General features: G+C 42.8%; 1 protein-coding gene across 4 annotated transcripts in view; it reads left to right on the top strand.

Annotated features, from left to right (window-relative positions):
• The window catches only part of FAM149A (family with sequence similarity 149 member A), a 32559-nt gene continuing 16816 nt past the window's right edge, over window positions 1-15743 (top strand). For 2 of the 4 annotated variants that reach the window (XM_080399793.1, XM_080399792.1), the window contains exon 1: window positions 115-2387. In XM_080399793.1, coding sequence (XP_080255919.1) covers window positions 2119-2387 — 269 coding nt within the window. In that variant the 5' untranslated portion in view covers window positions 115-2118. The other 2 variants (XM_080399795.1, XM_080399794.1) reach the window with 2 other exon arrangements.

Raw genomic sequence — 15743 nt, 5'->3', positions numbered from 1 at the left:
GTGAAGTGACAAATTCTTTCTTCATGCTTAAGCCATGAAAGTTGAGGAGGCAAGCAGGTAAGGATGTCGTGCCAGGTATACACACGTCAGTCCTTGTTTCTCTAAAGACTAACATGCGAAAGGGTTCCTCTGTTTCCTAAATCTGTTATGACACACAGTAGCAGAAGTTGTCATTCCACATCAATATAAATTGTTTAGAAAATGTTAGCAGTTCACACAGGTATTAAAAATGACATAAAGATGCAGAGAACGCATGGAGAAACGCTGAAGTGAAATGTGATACAAGAGCTCAGGCCAGATGATCAAATGGACTTTTCTGGCCCTTAAACCCTGACAAATGACATCATGTCTAAATCCTATGAAGATTTTTTTTGCTGCTACAAATGGCCCCCAAAGTCAGTCTCAGAACAGTGAAAAAATGTGTTACAGGTGCGTAGTTTTGTAATATAGCTAAGGATGCAAACTAAAAGTACTTGCTGATGAGGGAAGATAATTTTAAATGATAAAACTATGATGATGCATTCTAAACAGTTATTTCAGTACCTACATTTAGTTTAAAATAATTTACAACAGGAAAAAAAATTATAAAGACTTACAATGAGAATTTGACTAACATTAAAAAAGGCACAAAAGCAGTAAGCACGGGGCCAACAGTAATCATCAATTATACCTGACATAAAATTTTCATATAAATTTGCCCTGTTTGGAAGTTACCTGCTTCTGCTCTGCTCCCGTACATTTGTTTGGCAATATTAATTAGAGTAAATAAATGGGTTTACTGTGGCAAAGAGTTAACGGTCTGTATCTGAGCTGGGTGGTTTCTTTGCTGTAGGCAGCCTGAGACTGTATTAGGCTGATTTGTTGAGGAGGTGGATACCAAATAAATGAAAAAGAGCTCCAAACTTGTAGTGTCAAAGATAGTAGTTAGGACTAAAAAGCAATCATCTGTATTGAAAGCAGAGTATCTGAATGACTTGAGTGAGGCAGGATGCTCAGGTCTGTAGATTTGGGTGGAACCTGGCTTTGTGGTTCTTGAATGATGGGGAGTAATGAACAAGTTACGGACAATGATGGTCAGAAAAGGTTCTATTCCAGGTCTTCATGCAGGGTTGCTTTGGGGCTACAGCCGAGGTGAATACACTCCAAATACACTACACACCCATATGCTCAATTGTGCAGTTTTCACTGTGGCTCAGCCAAGGCTTTTTGGCATGGTGAGGAATAAATGCAGATTGTGCTGCTGTTAGATTGATGTGGGCCTATTCCATAAGGCTTGGTCAGAGCATATTTATTCCAGCTTGTAAGAACAAAGGCCAAGGATATCCCAATTTCAAATCTCAGTCCTCTACTTGGTGTCACGTGTGCTCTGTTCTGCCAGCTCATTGCACTACTTGACGTGCTAGGAAGACAAGGCAGGGATAAAATTCTGTACTTTGTATCCTTGGTTGGTGTCTGCCAGCAGCTGCCAGCTTGAAGTTGGTTGCGCAGCTTGCTGCTATCCCTCAGCCTGTGCCGTCCTTTTGGACATTGCCAAGGGCTGTGCTACCTGCCAGAGTGTGCGCTGCCACAACATTCACCCTGTCCGTTAATACCAGCTGTTCGTTACTGCGTCCCGCAACTGCTGCTGGTGTGATGATGCCTTCATGCAGGCAGCCAAGCCCGTGCTGCAAAGCCGGGGCGGGGGGCTGTGCCCCACCCCTGGCGCCAGCTGCCCGGTTTGGGCCCGGGCTGCTGGTGTTTTAGCACGAGAGAGAGGTCCCCTTGATCCCGGCGCCCTCTGGCTCTCTAGGCTGCCCGGGATTGTCGGTAGCATCCCGGGGCGCGGGCCGTTGCCGCGGGGCGCCATTGCGGTAAAGCCCCGTGCGGTGCGTGGGGGGCGCGAAGCGCGGTGCCGCCACCCCGGCTGGTGGGGCGGTTTCTGCCCCTAACGTCAGGTGGGGTTTTAAGGGAAGGAGGAACGCGGCGTCCCGAGTCCTTCGCGCCCGGGCTGCGGCCGGTCGTTGCCCCGCGCTCGCAGCCCGCCGCGGGCCGGCGGCGCCGTTTGTCTCGCCTAGCAACGGCCGCGGGGCCGCTCCCGCCGGCGGGCCCAGGGCGGGCAGGGGCTCCCGCCCCGCCGCCATGAAGGTGGCGCCGACGCACCTGGGCGCGCTCCTCGCCAGGCTCCGCCGCGCCCCCGCGCCGCCCCCCGGCCCGCGGCCCCCGGCCCCGGGCAGGGCGGCGCGGCCGGGGGGAGCGGTCGGTCGGTCCTCCCGCCCGGCCCCCGCCGCGGCGGACAGGGAGCCCGGGGGGCGGGGGGGTGCCAGGGCCCCGCCGGTCACCCTGCCCGGCATCGGGGAGGAGGCGGCGAGCGACGGCGAGGGAGCGGCCCGCGGCCCGCGGCGCCCCCCGTGAGTGCGCGCCCGCTGAGACCGGGGGCGGGCGGCGGAGGGTGCGCGCCCCCCGGGCCTGTGGGGGTCCCCTCGGGCCTCTTCTGCCTACGGGTGCCCTGAGAGGCACCGAGCACCCCCGCGCTGGGGCTGCCGCCCCCAGGGGCGCGCCGGAGGGCGGGCAGGGCGCCTGCCGGGGCGGCGGTGCCGGGGGCGGCGGGGGGAAGCGCGGAGCCGGGCTGTGCTGGGGCGGCGGGGGGAGCCGCCTGGTCCCCAAGGGGAGCAACGCCCCGGGCTCGGGGGCAGGGGGCGCGCCGCAGCGAGTGGGGGCGATAGGGGCACCCACCGCCCGCGGGGGTACCGGTTGTGTCGGCCTGTCCCGAAGCTGCCCCTGAGCATCGGAACCGACGTTCGGGCAGTGCCCGGTAAAACCCTGAAGCATCAGTAATGGTTTGAGATTTTGTTTGCGTGCTTCTGTGTTTGATCTTCAGCTGCATCTTGAAAATGTTTAGGTTTTGCTGAGGATAAGAGAAGCCTGTGAAGTGTGTGTGCACGGTAGGATTCCGCTGGTGGTATTTTGCTAAAGCGAAGGTATAAGAAAGCAGAAAATTGTTTCTTAGCATATGTAAAGCAGGAGAGATTACTGAAGTGCGGAACAGCTGTATTACTGTATCGGTGGAGTATTTTGTACCGTTAAAAAAAAAAAAAAAGGTTTCTGTATGTACTACATGAATATGCTGACTCTGTAGTACTGAACTGTGCTAGTCTGGTATTATTGGCAATCCCAAAAACATCTTTTCAGGTGTCGGTAAGAAGGAATGTATTAGGAAAGTTAAATATTTAACTCTTTAGGACTGAAATCTCTTTAGTACTCTGTTAAACTTTCAGGTGGATTTTGGGACCTCTCCTAGTTTGATTTCTCTGTAGCATAACATTGAAATGGTGGTCCTCTGGCTTTCTGACTGGGTCTCAAGCCTGTCTCTGGCAGAGAAATTGTGCTTATCCCCCAGTGTTCGCAGTAGGCACGTTACAAGGTAGGCACCTGTTTAGTCCTTTTGGAATCAGTTTATGGGCCTGATGTCTGTGGCTGATCGGTTTTTGAATGTGCTGGTAGCATTTGCTTCTGTAAGCTTTAGTAGCAACAATGTCTTGAAAGTCATTGCCTCCTCTGTTTTGGAAAAAAAAAAAAAGTTTTTCTTTTATGCTTATTTGATCAACTGTTTTCAAGGAGCATCCCTAGTTCTTGTGTCGCAAAGTACTGTAATAACTTCCTTCATCTTCTAGTTGATGTACCTCTTGGATGATTTTGTAGACCTTCAGCACGTGATCTCTTAGCCTTGTCCAAGAATCCCGGCCCTTTTAGCCGGCCTTCTGAAAGCAGCTATTTCCTTAATCACGTTTGTAGTCCTTCTCCTACTCCAGTATGTCTTTCTTGAACCGCAGGGGTGAGAACTGGGCGCGGTATTCTGTTTGTGGACAGAATAAGGTTTTACACAGCAGCAAAGGAATGCTTTCCACTTCTGTCTCAGTGTCCTTCCTGATGTGGACCAGTTGTGTTGGTGGATTTGGTTGTCACTGTGTATTGAGCCCATGATAACTCCAGGATGTTTTCTCAACTGTAACTGCCAGTCCCAATGTCAGCATCATGTAAAGGTGCTTTAGGCTGTTTTTTTACCTGGATAAGGATTGACAATACAATACACATTTGTGAATACATACTTTTATCTAGATATTTATAAATTTATTTCAGGAAATAGAAAATAATACAAGTAGGAACACAGACTCTCCCTGATGTACTCCTTTTATTTCCCCATGCTCCTATTTAATGCATTTGGTTTTGTTTCGGAATGGATTCTAAGCTCTTTCAGGCTTAACCTTTTTCTGCATTTGTGTAGAATATTAGCCTTTCTGAACAGGTAGGTTAATCTGGTTTGAAGTTTATTGAAGTTTATAAATGGAGTTCTGTTTAGAAGATATTTGATGCTTTATATAAACAATACTAGAACCAAATCAATGTTGTCTGCCTATAATTCCCCACTAGTTGTTTCTTTTTTGAGTACCAAAATACAGCCAGGTATGATGCTGTATGAGCTGGTGTTCCTCTTGAAGTGCTGATGACTTTAATCATAAAAAAAATAAAAGGATGAAATTCACTCTTAAGATGAAGTAATTGCTTCTATTGGGATGCAGAATCAACCCTATTACATTAAAACTGGCTGTGTGCAGCAAAACACTTATTTTGGCTTGCTATTAAAACACTTCTAACTGATATCCTCTAATTATCGCCTGTTATACTTCTGTATGCATGGTGGCATTTCAAATATTTTATTCATAGCAGTCAAGCTTATTCTGATAAGGTATTGTCTGTCTTCAAAAAAACAAAACCAGACCAGAAAGATGTAGAAGAAGGAATAAGATACATCACTTTGACAAGGAAAGTCTATACCACCACATTAGCATTTTTTAATTAGATGGTTCCACTTAAGCTTTTAGAAGAAGCATCTTAATTAAATATTGAAACCTTTAGTATTCCTTGCCTAGAGTTCAGATTTGAATTTGTGAGTTACAGAATATGATATTGTTGATAGTTACACATAGGAAGCTTTTGCTTACCCAAACAAAGTTTCTCCTCTTCACAAAAAAATGTGACAAGTTTTATTGCTGTTTAAAATGTTTTAGAAGACATTATCAATGGCCAGTGAGTGTACTTTCATTAATAGCAATTTAACTAGATGTAATTACTTAATAAATGAAAAAGATCAATCTTATGTCTTGCAATTTTTATTCATAGATGCTGACAATTTGATAGCAATCAAAATACACTGAGAGCACAAAATAGTGAAAATCTGGCACGCACTTCTTACTGTTTTTCCCAGGTACTCTGAATTTTCTGAGCTAGTCTAATACTGTGTAGGTCTAAACTACAGCAGTACTTCGTAAGATTTTACATTTTCTGTTTATTTATAGTGATTTCATATCCTTCTAATCAAATTGAAGGAATGGTGATGAATACATCTCTTTTTCTGCAAATGGAGAACAAAAAAAATCCACTTTTATTATTGTTTGAAAAAATATATGCTGCTGTATAAGATCATGAAATTCCTTGGGAGGATACTAAGATGATTTATGCTACACTTACTAGAATATGCTGGTGACGCCAAGGTACATAGATTCTTTTTTTAAGAAACATGATTATTGATGTCCTAACATGTTGCAAAAACTAGAGGAGATAACAGCCCTTAGCTGATCTAAAAGTAAACTGGAGGAGGCTTAAGATATGTTGTTTAGGAGTGGCCAATATTTTGTAGAAATTAATTGCACTGCTCCCTGTTTTCAGGATAGTTCTAGCACATGGAAAACGTGTTTGTGAACTTGGTATGAGAAGGGTCGCTTTATCTGTGATGTAAAAATGTCACTCCTGTCACCTTTTATTTCTCAGTAGCTCAAACTTTGGTCTTCAAAATGATTAACTTTGAAAATGTGAGTATAAGTAACTTGATGAGCCACAAGATTGAAACTCAGATTCCTTATCTCCTTTTTTAACTACTAAAAGCAATAGATTTCTTTCATGCTGTAATGTGTACTAACCTACATAAAGCATTGCAGTGTTACTTAGCTGCTTGTTTCCATTGTCGTACTTATCTAAAAGAGTAAATGTAGTAATGTGGCAGTTTACCATGGTCTATTTTTTTCATTGCAAATAAGCATAAAAGTGCTTAGAGGTCTATTTTAATTTTACATGATACTATGGAACTCAGTAGTCCTCTAGATGGATGGAACTAAAAAGAGTTCCTAATGTATTACAATATTATGTGTAACATTAGGTTTTTGGTAAAGTCTTACAAAGTTTCCAGCAAGTAGCTAATCAGCTAAAGAATAAATGTAAAAAAAAGAAATAGCTAAAACCGAAGAAGCCCAATTTTCCTCAGACTGCTTTTATTGCTTTCAGATGCTACGTATTTATTCTTGTGTATGTATAATATTTGTCTGTGTTGTTTCTAGGAAACTAAGGTGGTATGTTTACAGCCAGGCATTTTATTTCTGGACCAGCACTCGGTGAGCAGGATCGCTAGGTTAGCCATGGGAAGGAGGAGCAGAAGGGCCCAAGGCCCATGTTGTTACACTTCACTGTGATTTTTGAATTCCTCTTCCTCTAAAGTCCTGTGAGTTGAGGGGCTAGAAATGTGTTGTACTTTATAATGTCTACAATGTGTGTTTGTCTTTTTTTTTTTTTTTTTTTTGTTGCTCTCAGTGTGCAATTGTTCGTGGGGTTACACTTTTTAGTTTAGTTTTGGCACCAGATCAGTTCCACCACCCCATTTCTGATAAGGTAGAAGATTCTTGGATCCTGCAGTAGTTTTTTGGAAGTTCATGGTCTTTCCAGAGGTGAGATCACTCCTGTCAGCTTGATCAAGTTCTAAAGGAATTAGAAATTTCTTGTCCTCAGAAAACACTGAACTTGTGACTGATTGAGTCAGGCTTTTCTCTAGCTGTTGCCATAATCTGGTTGGAAAATTTTTGAAGGGATGTGAATGTATACCTGTGCTTGTGTGTACATGGGTGTGGGTATCCATGTACATATGGATAATAGAGGTGGGGATTTCTGTGCTGCTTTGACTCCTTCACTGGAAAACGCATCTTTGTAATGTATGCAAGTTGGCACACAGTTTATTTTTACTGGATAATTTCTTCTGAAGGGGAAGTCTTAGGTAACCAATACAGGAAACAATTGCTAAAAAAAAAATATTTATTTTTTATTTTACCTCTTTATTTTTTACAAAAGCATGTTCTAAATAGTTCTTGAAAGTTCTGCAACTGTGTGAGGATTAACATGTAAAGCTTTTATGCACATATATTTTACACTCCAATCAGAAAGTTTGGAATGTTTTTGGTAAATTCTTTTATTCTATAAAATACTACTATGAGGATAAATCCTAATTAGTATGCTTTGGAGAAAGGCATGAGTTACACTGCAGTGAGACAATTTAACAATCTCTGAGAGTATCACTAGTGTTTTCTTCCAAGCAGAAATCTTCATAGTGAGGCAAAATGAAACACAGTATTCAGTGGTATGGTCAGCAAATAACTGTCTGTTGGCAAATAAAACAAGGCACATACAAAAGTGTTTCACAATTTTAGCCAATTAAAAATATGGGATCACGTATGTCAAGGTTGAACAAGTTCTACCTTAAATCATCAGCATGGCTACAATAACCTATACTTGTCACTTACTAAAATGTGTCCCAACTACCTGAGCAGTACAGAAGTAGAATGTTACAAGCAATGCGTCGCTGCTGAGGGGGAATACAAGCAAGCCATGTGTATGGTTTGGGAGAGTATGTGTTTGGAGTTCAGCATATATTTACAAAGTATGTTGTTTGTAACCAAGGAAGACATGTTCCACTAAAAATATTCAATCTGACCAATTGCTGAAAGTCATACTGACTGACTACTTTAATTAATTTTCAATGGCATGACCATATTCCAGCTCTTCACAAAGAACATATTGGGAACTTTTCTACATCAAAATGTAGATCCCTATAGATTGTTAATCATGGGTTGTTATGCTATGTGACTTAACATGACACAAAGAACACAAACCTTTTGTCTTGCTTTCTATTTTACAATGTATTTCTAGTGGCTTTCATGTTCTTGCCATTTTTTTCTCTCCTTTTCATGTTATTTCCCCTGTTCCTCCTGTTCGTTGCCTTTCATGACATTTTCTGAATGAGAGATAGTTTTTATATCCTCACTTTTCCCTCTCCTGACTAGGCATGCTATACTCCTAATGGTCTTCAAAATATGTTTTCTCTTGGCCACGTTGATTCCTCCGGATGGATTGGTTACTGTCTCTCTACCTACTACCTTTCTACAAGCATATTCTTAGCTCAACAGTCACCAGAGGTTTTAATGAATTGTTTAACCCTTGAATTTAATTGTGGCTTCTTTATTATCTTTCTATAACTTGAAATTAAAGTGTACATCATAATATACCTAACTTTTTTTCTTCCTGTGTTAAAAAGAAATGCCTTTGTTGACCTATGTATAGACAGTATGGACACACTCAAATGTTGCAGTGCGTGTTTGTTCAGTTCATAGGTGCTGACGTGGGGTGAAGGCTGGTTAGCTGCTTGGTGATGCAGTGGCACCATGTCCTACAGGCTGCAGCCAGCCGGTAATAGAGGATTAGCACACTGACTCGGTGGCTTATCTTAATAATCAGAAAGTGGCAGTGCATGAGGGATTTCTCATGGATGTGCAGCAGGAGATTGCCTGACTGAACACTGTCTGTCCATCATCAGTGTGTAATCCCTCTGCTCTGGCTGATACACCTCTAGTTCAGCATATTTACATAGTGAGCACTTGTGTTTTAAAATACGTGAAATATGCTCTTTAGTGCTTCCTGATATGAAAGAAAAACATTGGAATGCTGCTCTGGGTACTTATTGCAAGATTGGCTATTATTTGAGATAAGCACTGGAAGGGATGCATATGTCATACTGGCAACATTTTGATTATATCCTTATTTTTGTTGCTTGTAGCTATAGAATTGTAGGGAGAGGCTTCTGCCATGTAGTATTTTGGCAGAGTGTTGGAGCACTTGCTGATGTTTGATTTTGAATGTTATCGGCAACCTAGCAGATGAAATAAGGTATTGAACATTATCTGGTAGTTCAAGTGAGCTACAGTGAAAGTACAGTTTTGATGGTGTAAAGACACGGAGGTTATCTTTTTTAACATTATAAAGTCAATGTCTTGACCTCACTACAAAAATTTTGTAACCTAATTAAAACAGAGACTATTAAACAACTTCATTGCTTGAAATGAAAGTTGTTTGTATGGTAAACAGACAGTTCGTGTTACTTTATGTGGTGCGGGTATAGTGATCTTTAAACTTTGGAAATCTGGAAATTTCAATATAAAGGGTATTTGTTTTTATGAAAGGCAAAACAAGCATTAAATAATTTATAAGCTTTTTCCTCAAAAAAAAAAGGGGGGGGGGGGGGTTGAGGTTGTGGGATAAATGAAGAGATGTTTCTTTGGGTTTCAGTAGTGCCTTTCTTCAAATCCAACAGCATGGATGTCATGCTATAGCAAGGGCAGAGGACAAGTTCCAGCTCCTCAAGTCTGTTGGGCTATAGAAGCTTTTAGATACACAATGTGGCATCTTGACATCTCAAGCCGGGTGCCTGTGGTCCTAGAGGAAGGAGAAATGTACTTAGTATACATGAGCATATACAGATAAGGTCTCCCCACACTTGTATGGCTTCACTCTGTACTGTAGAGCTGTTGCCATACAACATTTCAAAGACTTTTTGGTGGGTTTGTTTTAAATTCAGTGTTCAGAGTATATACACCTGTTCTGGATGATTTATTTTGTCTGATTTGCTTCAAAGATTAATGAACAGAATGGGGGGGGAAAAAAAGTTCCGATCTCTTTGGTGTTATGCTGATGAAATAATTCTGTTCTAAAAAGATATTAACTGTATTTCCAAATGTACATCAGTAACAAAAATATACAGGGAGAGTCTTATGGACCACTTCCAAATGTTTTGTTAGGGTGCTGCTTCCTTCCTGGCTGTTCGCAGACATTTGATCCTGCAGCAGTAAATGCCTCCTATCAGACCAAAGAAATAAAACACCTTCTCTAAGACACTAATTAGCATTCTTTATTATTGCAGTTAATTAAGATGATGGTACTTTTCTTAATGGTAAATTGTAATTTATATTACAAAGTCAGATTTACTTCTGTAAATAGAAGAGGTACTTAACATGCAGATCTTACTCTTAGTAGTTGTTTATATTTCCTAGAACCACATGTTATACTTGTGTTTACATTTTCAATGTGTTTCAGGATTAGAAATAGATTTATATATGTATATATAAAAAATACTTAGAAAGCTCATGCCATCTTAAAGATATGCATCTTTATAATTTTGAAATGCATTCAAAATTTGCAGAAGAATAAAATGGCTATATAGAAATAAGCCTATCTTTAAAATTGGAACAGTTTATTACTCTGTCTTGTAAAGGTAGGAGCAGAACTGAACACCTGTTGTGGTTGCAAAAGCCTTACATCTATTTTGGGAGTCAATGTGAAAATGCCTAATAGTAGGCATTCCACTTAAGTGTATGTAGTAAAAATATCTACCCAAGAGGCCGTGTTGTATGTACATGTATTGTTATTGTATTAAAAATTATGGCCGTTTTTTCCCCTTATTCCACCTCTTTAGAAGTAGCCCTGAAGATGCAGGGGGACACTGTACGTGTGCGTCCACTTACTTTTCTTCACTCTAGATAGATGCAGTAACAAGGGACAACCTGAACCCTAGGGAGAAGCAGGTCTTGGGTAAAAAAGGTGATTTTGAGTGCAGCCAAACAAGTTCTCAACCAGTTGCCCCAATGCCCTGAGGTCCCTCTTGGTTGCTCTCAGACTTCTTGTTTGGACTTTTATAGCTAGTCACCTGGAAAACCAGTAAGCAATAGTAATCAGCGGGCTGTACCCGACAAGGGTCTCCTTTTATAACACTCTCCAGTTTCAATTTAGAGTGGTGGAAGTAATAGTAGTAATAATAATAATATACTCTTGCTCAATTAGTAATCCATAAAATTATCATTGTCTTGATTGGAAGGGAGGAAGAAAGGGCTTGGTTTAGAGAGATGCAGTTGGTATTGTGGGCTTTTCTTTATAATTTGGTGGTAGGGTGTGAAGGGTGATCCCTATTTCTTGTGATTGCAGTGACGAGCACTCCAAAAAGCAAAAATGTTACACAAAATCTAACTCATGGTCTCAGTCTTTACACTGAGGTTAAGAGTGGATAAAGGAAAGTAATGCATTTAGGGGAATAATAATTAGAGCCCACCTTAAATAATGCTGACCTCAAAACTGGCAGCTGTGACTCAAGAATGAGATCTTGCCAGCGTCTGACTGCTCAGTCAATGATTGCCTCTGTGTACGGCAGTATCCAGAAAAAGCAGTAAAATCTCATTCCTGATGAGGAACGAGTGGAAAGCACCATTTCAGCACAGTCTACTACATCTTGTGTGCTGTGTGTGGTTCTGGTTCCACATGTCAAGAAAGGCACCTGGGATGTGTTGGGGGAGAATAGCGACCTGCCTTCAGAAGACAGATTGTGAAGTCAGGCTTGGCAGTTTTGAGAGGCAGCGGCTCAGGATGACCAACTGGTACAGATGTGGTGCTTGGAGAACTCTGGATGCAGTGTGATGGGCAACCAGAACAAGAACTTGTTACTCATGAGATGCTGCAACATTAGATTCGGAAGGCATTCATGGAAAACCTGTAATTAGTCTGAACATTTTAGGAGAAAAGATACATGTCTCCCTTGATTTTTTTCTGGTTTTTTTTTTCTTTGTTTTTGTTTTTTAACAGAGTAAGCAGTAACTTCTGGATTTTGTTACAATCAGTAGTCTCAGCAGGCATGGTAAGGTGTTCAAGAAAATGCTGAAAAAGAAGACCTAAATTTGAAAGGACTGGGCAGTGATGTATTTTCTTAACATCTGTTAACCCATGATGGTGGATACTGCTAGAGAAGGAGGAATATAAATCTGGCTATCATCTGTAGTAGGTGCTTCCCCTAAGTAGTATGTCCTGTTGCTGCTGTCACACAAAATACTGGAGTAAAGGGACTCTCACTATGATCTAGTAGGACATTTCTTCTGTTCTAGCGTTACTTAAGAAACAGTTACAGGTAGGAGTGACCAAAATAAAAGGCATGTAAGTACAAAGAGGCGGTGGAAAGAGCTTCCAAGGCTAAAACCTATGTTCCGAGGCCAAAATCTGTTAAATGTGAGGTAAAACCTTGTAAAACATGAGATGTTTTACATCCCCTTCTTTTTAGAGGTGAGAGATGAGGCGAATTCACACAGCGCTCAATGGATGCCACACTGCAGGGCTTCTGGAGCCTCTTCTGGAGAGGAAAAGTGAGGGCTTTCAAAGTCTGTTGTTTATTTCCATTTGCACTTCTCTTCTTTTTCTTCCTGACTTTGGAGTACACCTTTCTATCTAGCATTTATGATTTTCATCATCTTTAAGTACATTTCTAATCAGGTGTGAAAATAATCTGCTACTGATGATAGGATACATCCTCTCTCCCTTCAGAACTCTGACTTCATGCACTACCTTCAAGCTTTTTGTCTTTAAAACCCCATGCAAGGTAATGGCTTGTGCATCTTATGTCAGGTCTCCTCTTTCATATCCTCACCCCCACCCCCAATTAATCTCAAAACATTTCTCCTTCCAGATTGATTTTTTTCTCTTGCCTGTGTGTTCTCCTAAGCCTGAAACTTCTCTCTTAAATTGCTGTTACACCTTCATATCAAGCGCTGCATGTGTGATGGGATATGCTTTTCCTGACTTTTAAATGGAAAGGAAAACTGAAGCTCTAATACATTTGTGGTGGTTTTGGTTGTTTTTGGGTTTTGGTTTTTTTTTTTTATTTTATTTAAGCTTTTTGTCCAGACAGACTCACTTTCTCTTCTTGTTTATTGTACTTTTCCTTGTATCTGATGCTTTCTTCTCTTTTTCTTAATATAGGCCACAGGGTTCTTAGCTCTGTACAGCCATTCTGAGGTGGTTGGTATAAACAATTCTGTCGTACAGTTTGATCTTTAAATGCAACTGAGAAACTTCTGTGCATAGCTGGCTTGTTATATTTATCCCTTTTTGATCTAATCAACTAGACAAATTTTGTGTGTTGCTTGAAGAAGGGGGGGGATCAAATTTCTCTTGCAATGAATACATAAATGTAAGATGGATCAAATTTTAAGACTTTTACTGCCCAGGAGGATCTACCCTCCCACGCCCCTTTGCAATAAACAAATGCAAAACAAAGATCTTAAAAGTCAACTGAAGACACAGGCTGCTTCATTTGCTCAGGCCTTCTCGTTCCCTCTTTTTATTTTGCTCTATTTCAGATAAACTTCCTTTTTTTCACATCATTCAAACTCAGGAACAGCCTTATATTTTCCTTTCTTTTGACACAGTTTTGTTTTGAGACTCTGATTTTCTCTCCTGTAAGGACATGTAATGACTTGGAGCAGTCTGAAATAAACAGCATGCTCAACAGTGAGACTGGAGTTGGGTCTAGTAGAGAATTATTTTTGTGGGTTGGCTCTGTGCTATGAATGTTGCTTAGAAAGGAAATAAATTACATGCAGTAGAAACAGTTTAAACATGCTTTATTGTTATGTTATGTGCCTTTATTGATAAACTGTTACTGGAAATGGCTGGCCCGTAAGCTTTTGGGGTTTAGGGAAAAGATAACAGAGTTTCAGTTTTCTTTTTGTTTTCATTTGTCCACACCGTGGATGTGCTGCTTTCTACTTTTTCGGTTAGAAAAGGCTATCCCGCTGCCACATTTGTGCTCATGTGTTCTCCTCCTTTGCTGAGCTGAAGTAACAGCCAGTGCTGCCTTCAATGTTTTGTGATTCTGGAGGTAACACAAAATGAGTTCTGCCGTTGTAGAAAAGCATTTTATTTTTTAATGTTTTGAAGTGTAAGTTGTAAGGCACGTTGAAGGGGGAGGAAGCTGAAGTGGCAACAGCAGTCAGCTGGGGCACAGAGAATTACTGTGGATGCCTGTCTTCTTCCTGGGTAGTGATTTTGTAGGCTAATTACTTACGCAACATCCATAATAGTTACTCCGGACACCGGGATTGGAAAAATAAATGACTGATAACGTTGTATCTGTGCTTTTGTTTGCCATCCTCTGCTGCTTGCATGTATGAGCAAGAGATGTCTGTAAATACGCATTGTTCCTGGACTGACAGTGTACGTCTCTGCTGCAAAGCTTGCTGCTTGGCCTTCATGTAGGGGTGCGTGGTCTTGGCCCTTTGTTAGGCAGTATGTTGTTGCCTGCCTTCTAATTTGTTCAAGCAAATCGGAAAATAAGAAAAAAAAAATCTTTTTGTGTTTGTGTACAGGTGTGAGTAGGTCTTTTGGACCAATAGCAAAATCTCTTTAGAGCTTGCATAGCACTACAGCACTGAGTTCCCTCATCTCAAAACAGGGTTTCAGGGTAGATAAACCAAAATAAGATGTAGAAAATCCTCCTAAGGTTTCAGAGAAATAATTTGCTTCATGTTGTAAATATCCTTGGAAGCACGGTTGTTGTTCTCAGAGATTTACAGTATTCCGTTCATCAAAGTTACATTCCACGAACATACGTATGTGCAGTGATTTAGTGTTAAAACTGTGGGGTTTTTTAACCTGGATGTGACTTGCTCTTCTGGATCTGCAGCTGCTTGTTGGATATGTGTTAACTTGACAAAGAACTCTGCTTTTTTCTGTGTGTGTGTGCGATTTCAGACAAACCTGCTTTTATAGAAGAACAGTTGCTAAGGGCAAGGCGAATTGTTAGTGACACGCATAAAAGTAAAATATTTCTTAATGTTTTACAGGGTCAGGAGAATTTGGAACTCTTGTTTTTTAAAGCTAGGTGAGAATTCTTTAAATATCAGAGGAATACTGTGTAGTCATTTTCCATACATCTTTCTTAAGGAGTAGTATTTTGTTTGGTTATGACACTTTAAATATCATTTGAATGCAGCTGTTTTGCTGTAATGAGAGGTGTCCTGTGGCATACCTTTTGAGACTTAATTTTCAGCATCGTTAATGCCGCCTTTCTTCTTTCCCAGGAAGAATACTTTTATTTTCCTCCTGCTTATGAGCAGAGGCACTCCCTCCCTGGAGAGAGGCTTTCGGAAGGATGCGGAGGCACCAGGATTTAGGGCCTGGAGCTAGAGATGAGCGGCCTAGCGCGAACCTGCGCGGGCACCGCCCGTTCGGACGGGAGCTCAATTGTCCAGGAAAATGTTATCCGCTGTAAAGGCGAGGGACACCGTCCGTGGGCGGCAGGACCCTAACCTGAGCCGTGCTGGGCCGTGCGTTCGGCGGCGGGGGCCGGGGGAGACGCGCCCCCCTCCCGTTCAGCCTGAGGCTTGGTTCTGGCGGGGAGTCCCGGGGGGTGTCCCCGCCGCCGGCCGCCCGCCCGCGGGGGGAGGCGACCCGGTGCGGGGCGGGCGCTGCCGGGCCTCCTCCCCGCCGCCGGGCCGGGCCGAGGGGCCGCCGCGGGCCCCATGCGCAGGCCGCGGGGCGCCGGCCCGCCGGGGGGGCTCCTGGTCGTGGGGTGAGTGTGGGCGCGGGGCCGGGGGCCGCGGCCAGGCGAGGGGGGGCGGCCGGGGCCCTGGCGCGGCTGCGGGCGGGCACGGTGCCGTGCCGGGCAGCCCCGCGGTTGCGGGGGCGCGGCCGGGGCCCCCTCCCGGCGTCGCCGGGGGCGCGGCGGGTGATGCCCGGGGAGGTGCGGGGTGTCCCTTTCCCTCGTGTTTTCCCGCAGCCCTTGCCTGGCCCGTCCCCTC

Source organism: Falco punctatus (assembly GCF_963210335.1).
Source record: "Falco punctatus genome assembly, chromosome: 1".
NCBI classification, from domain to species: Eukaryota; Metazoa; Chordata; class Aves; order Falconiformes; family Falconidae; genus Falco; species Falco punctatus.
The sequence above is the reverse complement of the archived record's forward strand: the minus strand, read 5'-3'. Positions and strand labels throughout refer to the sequence as shown.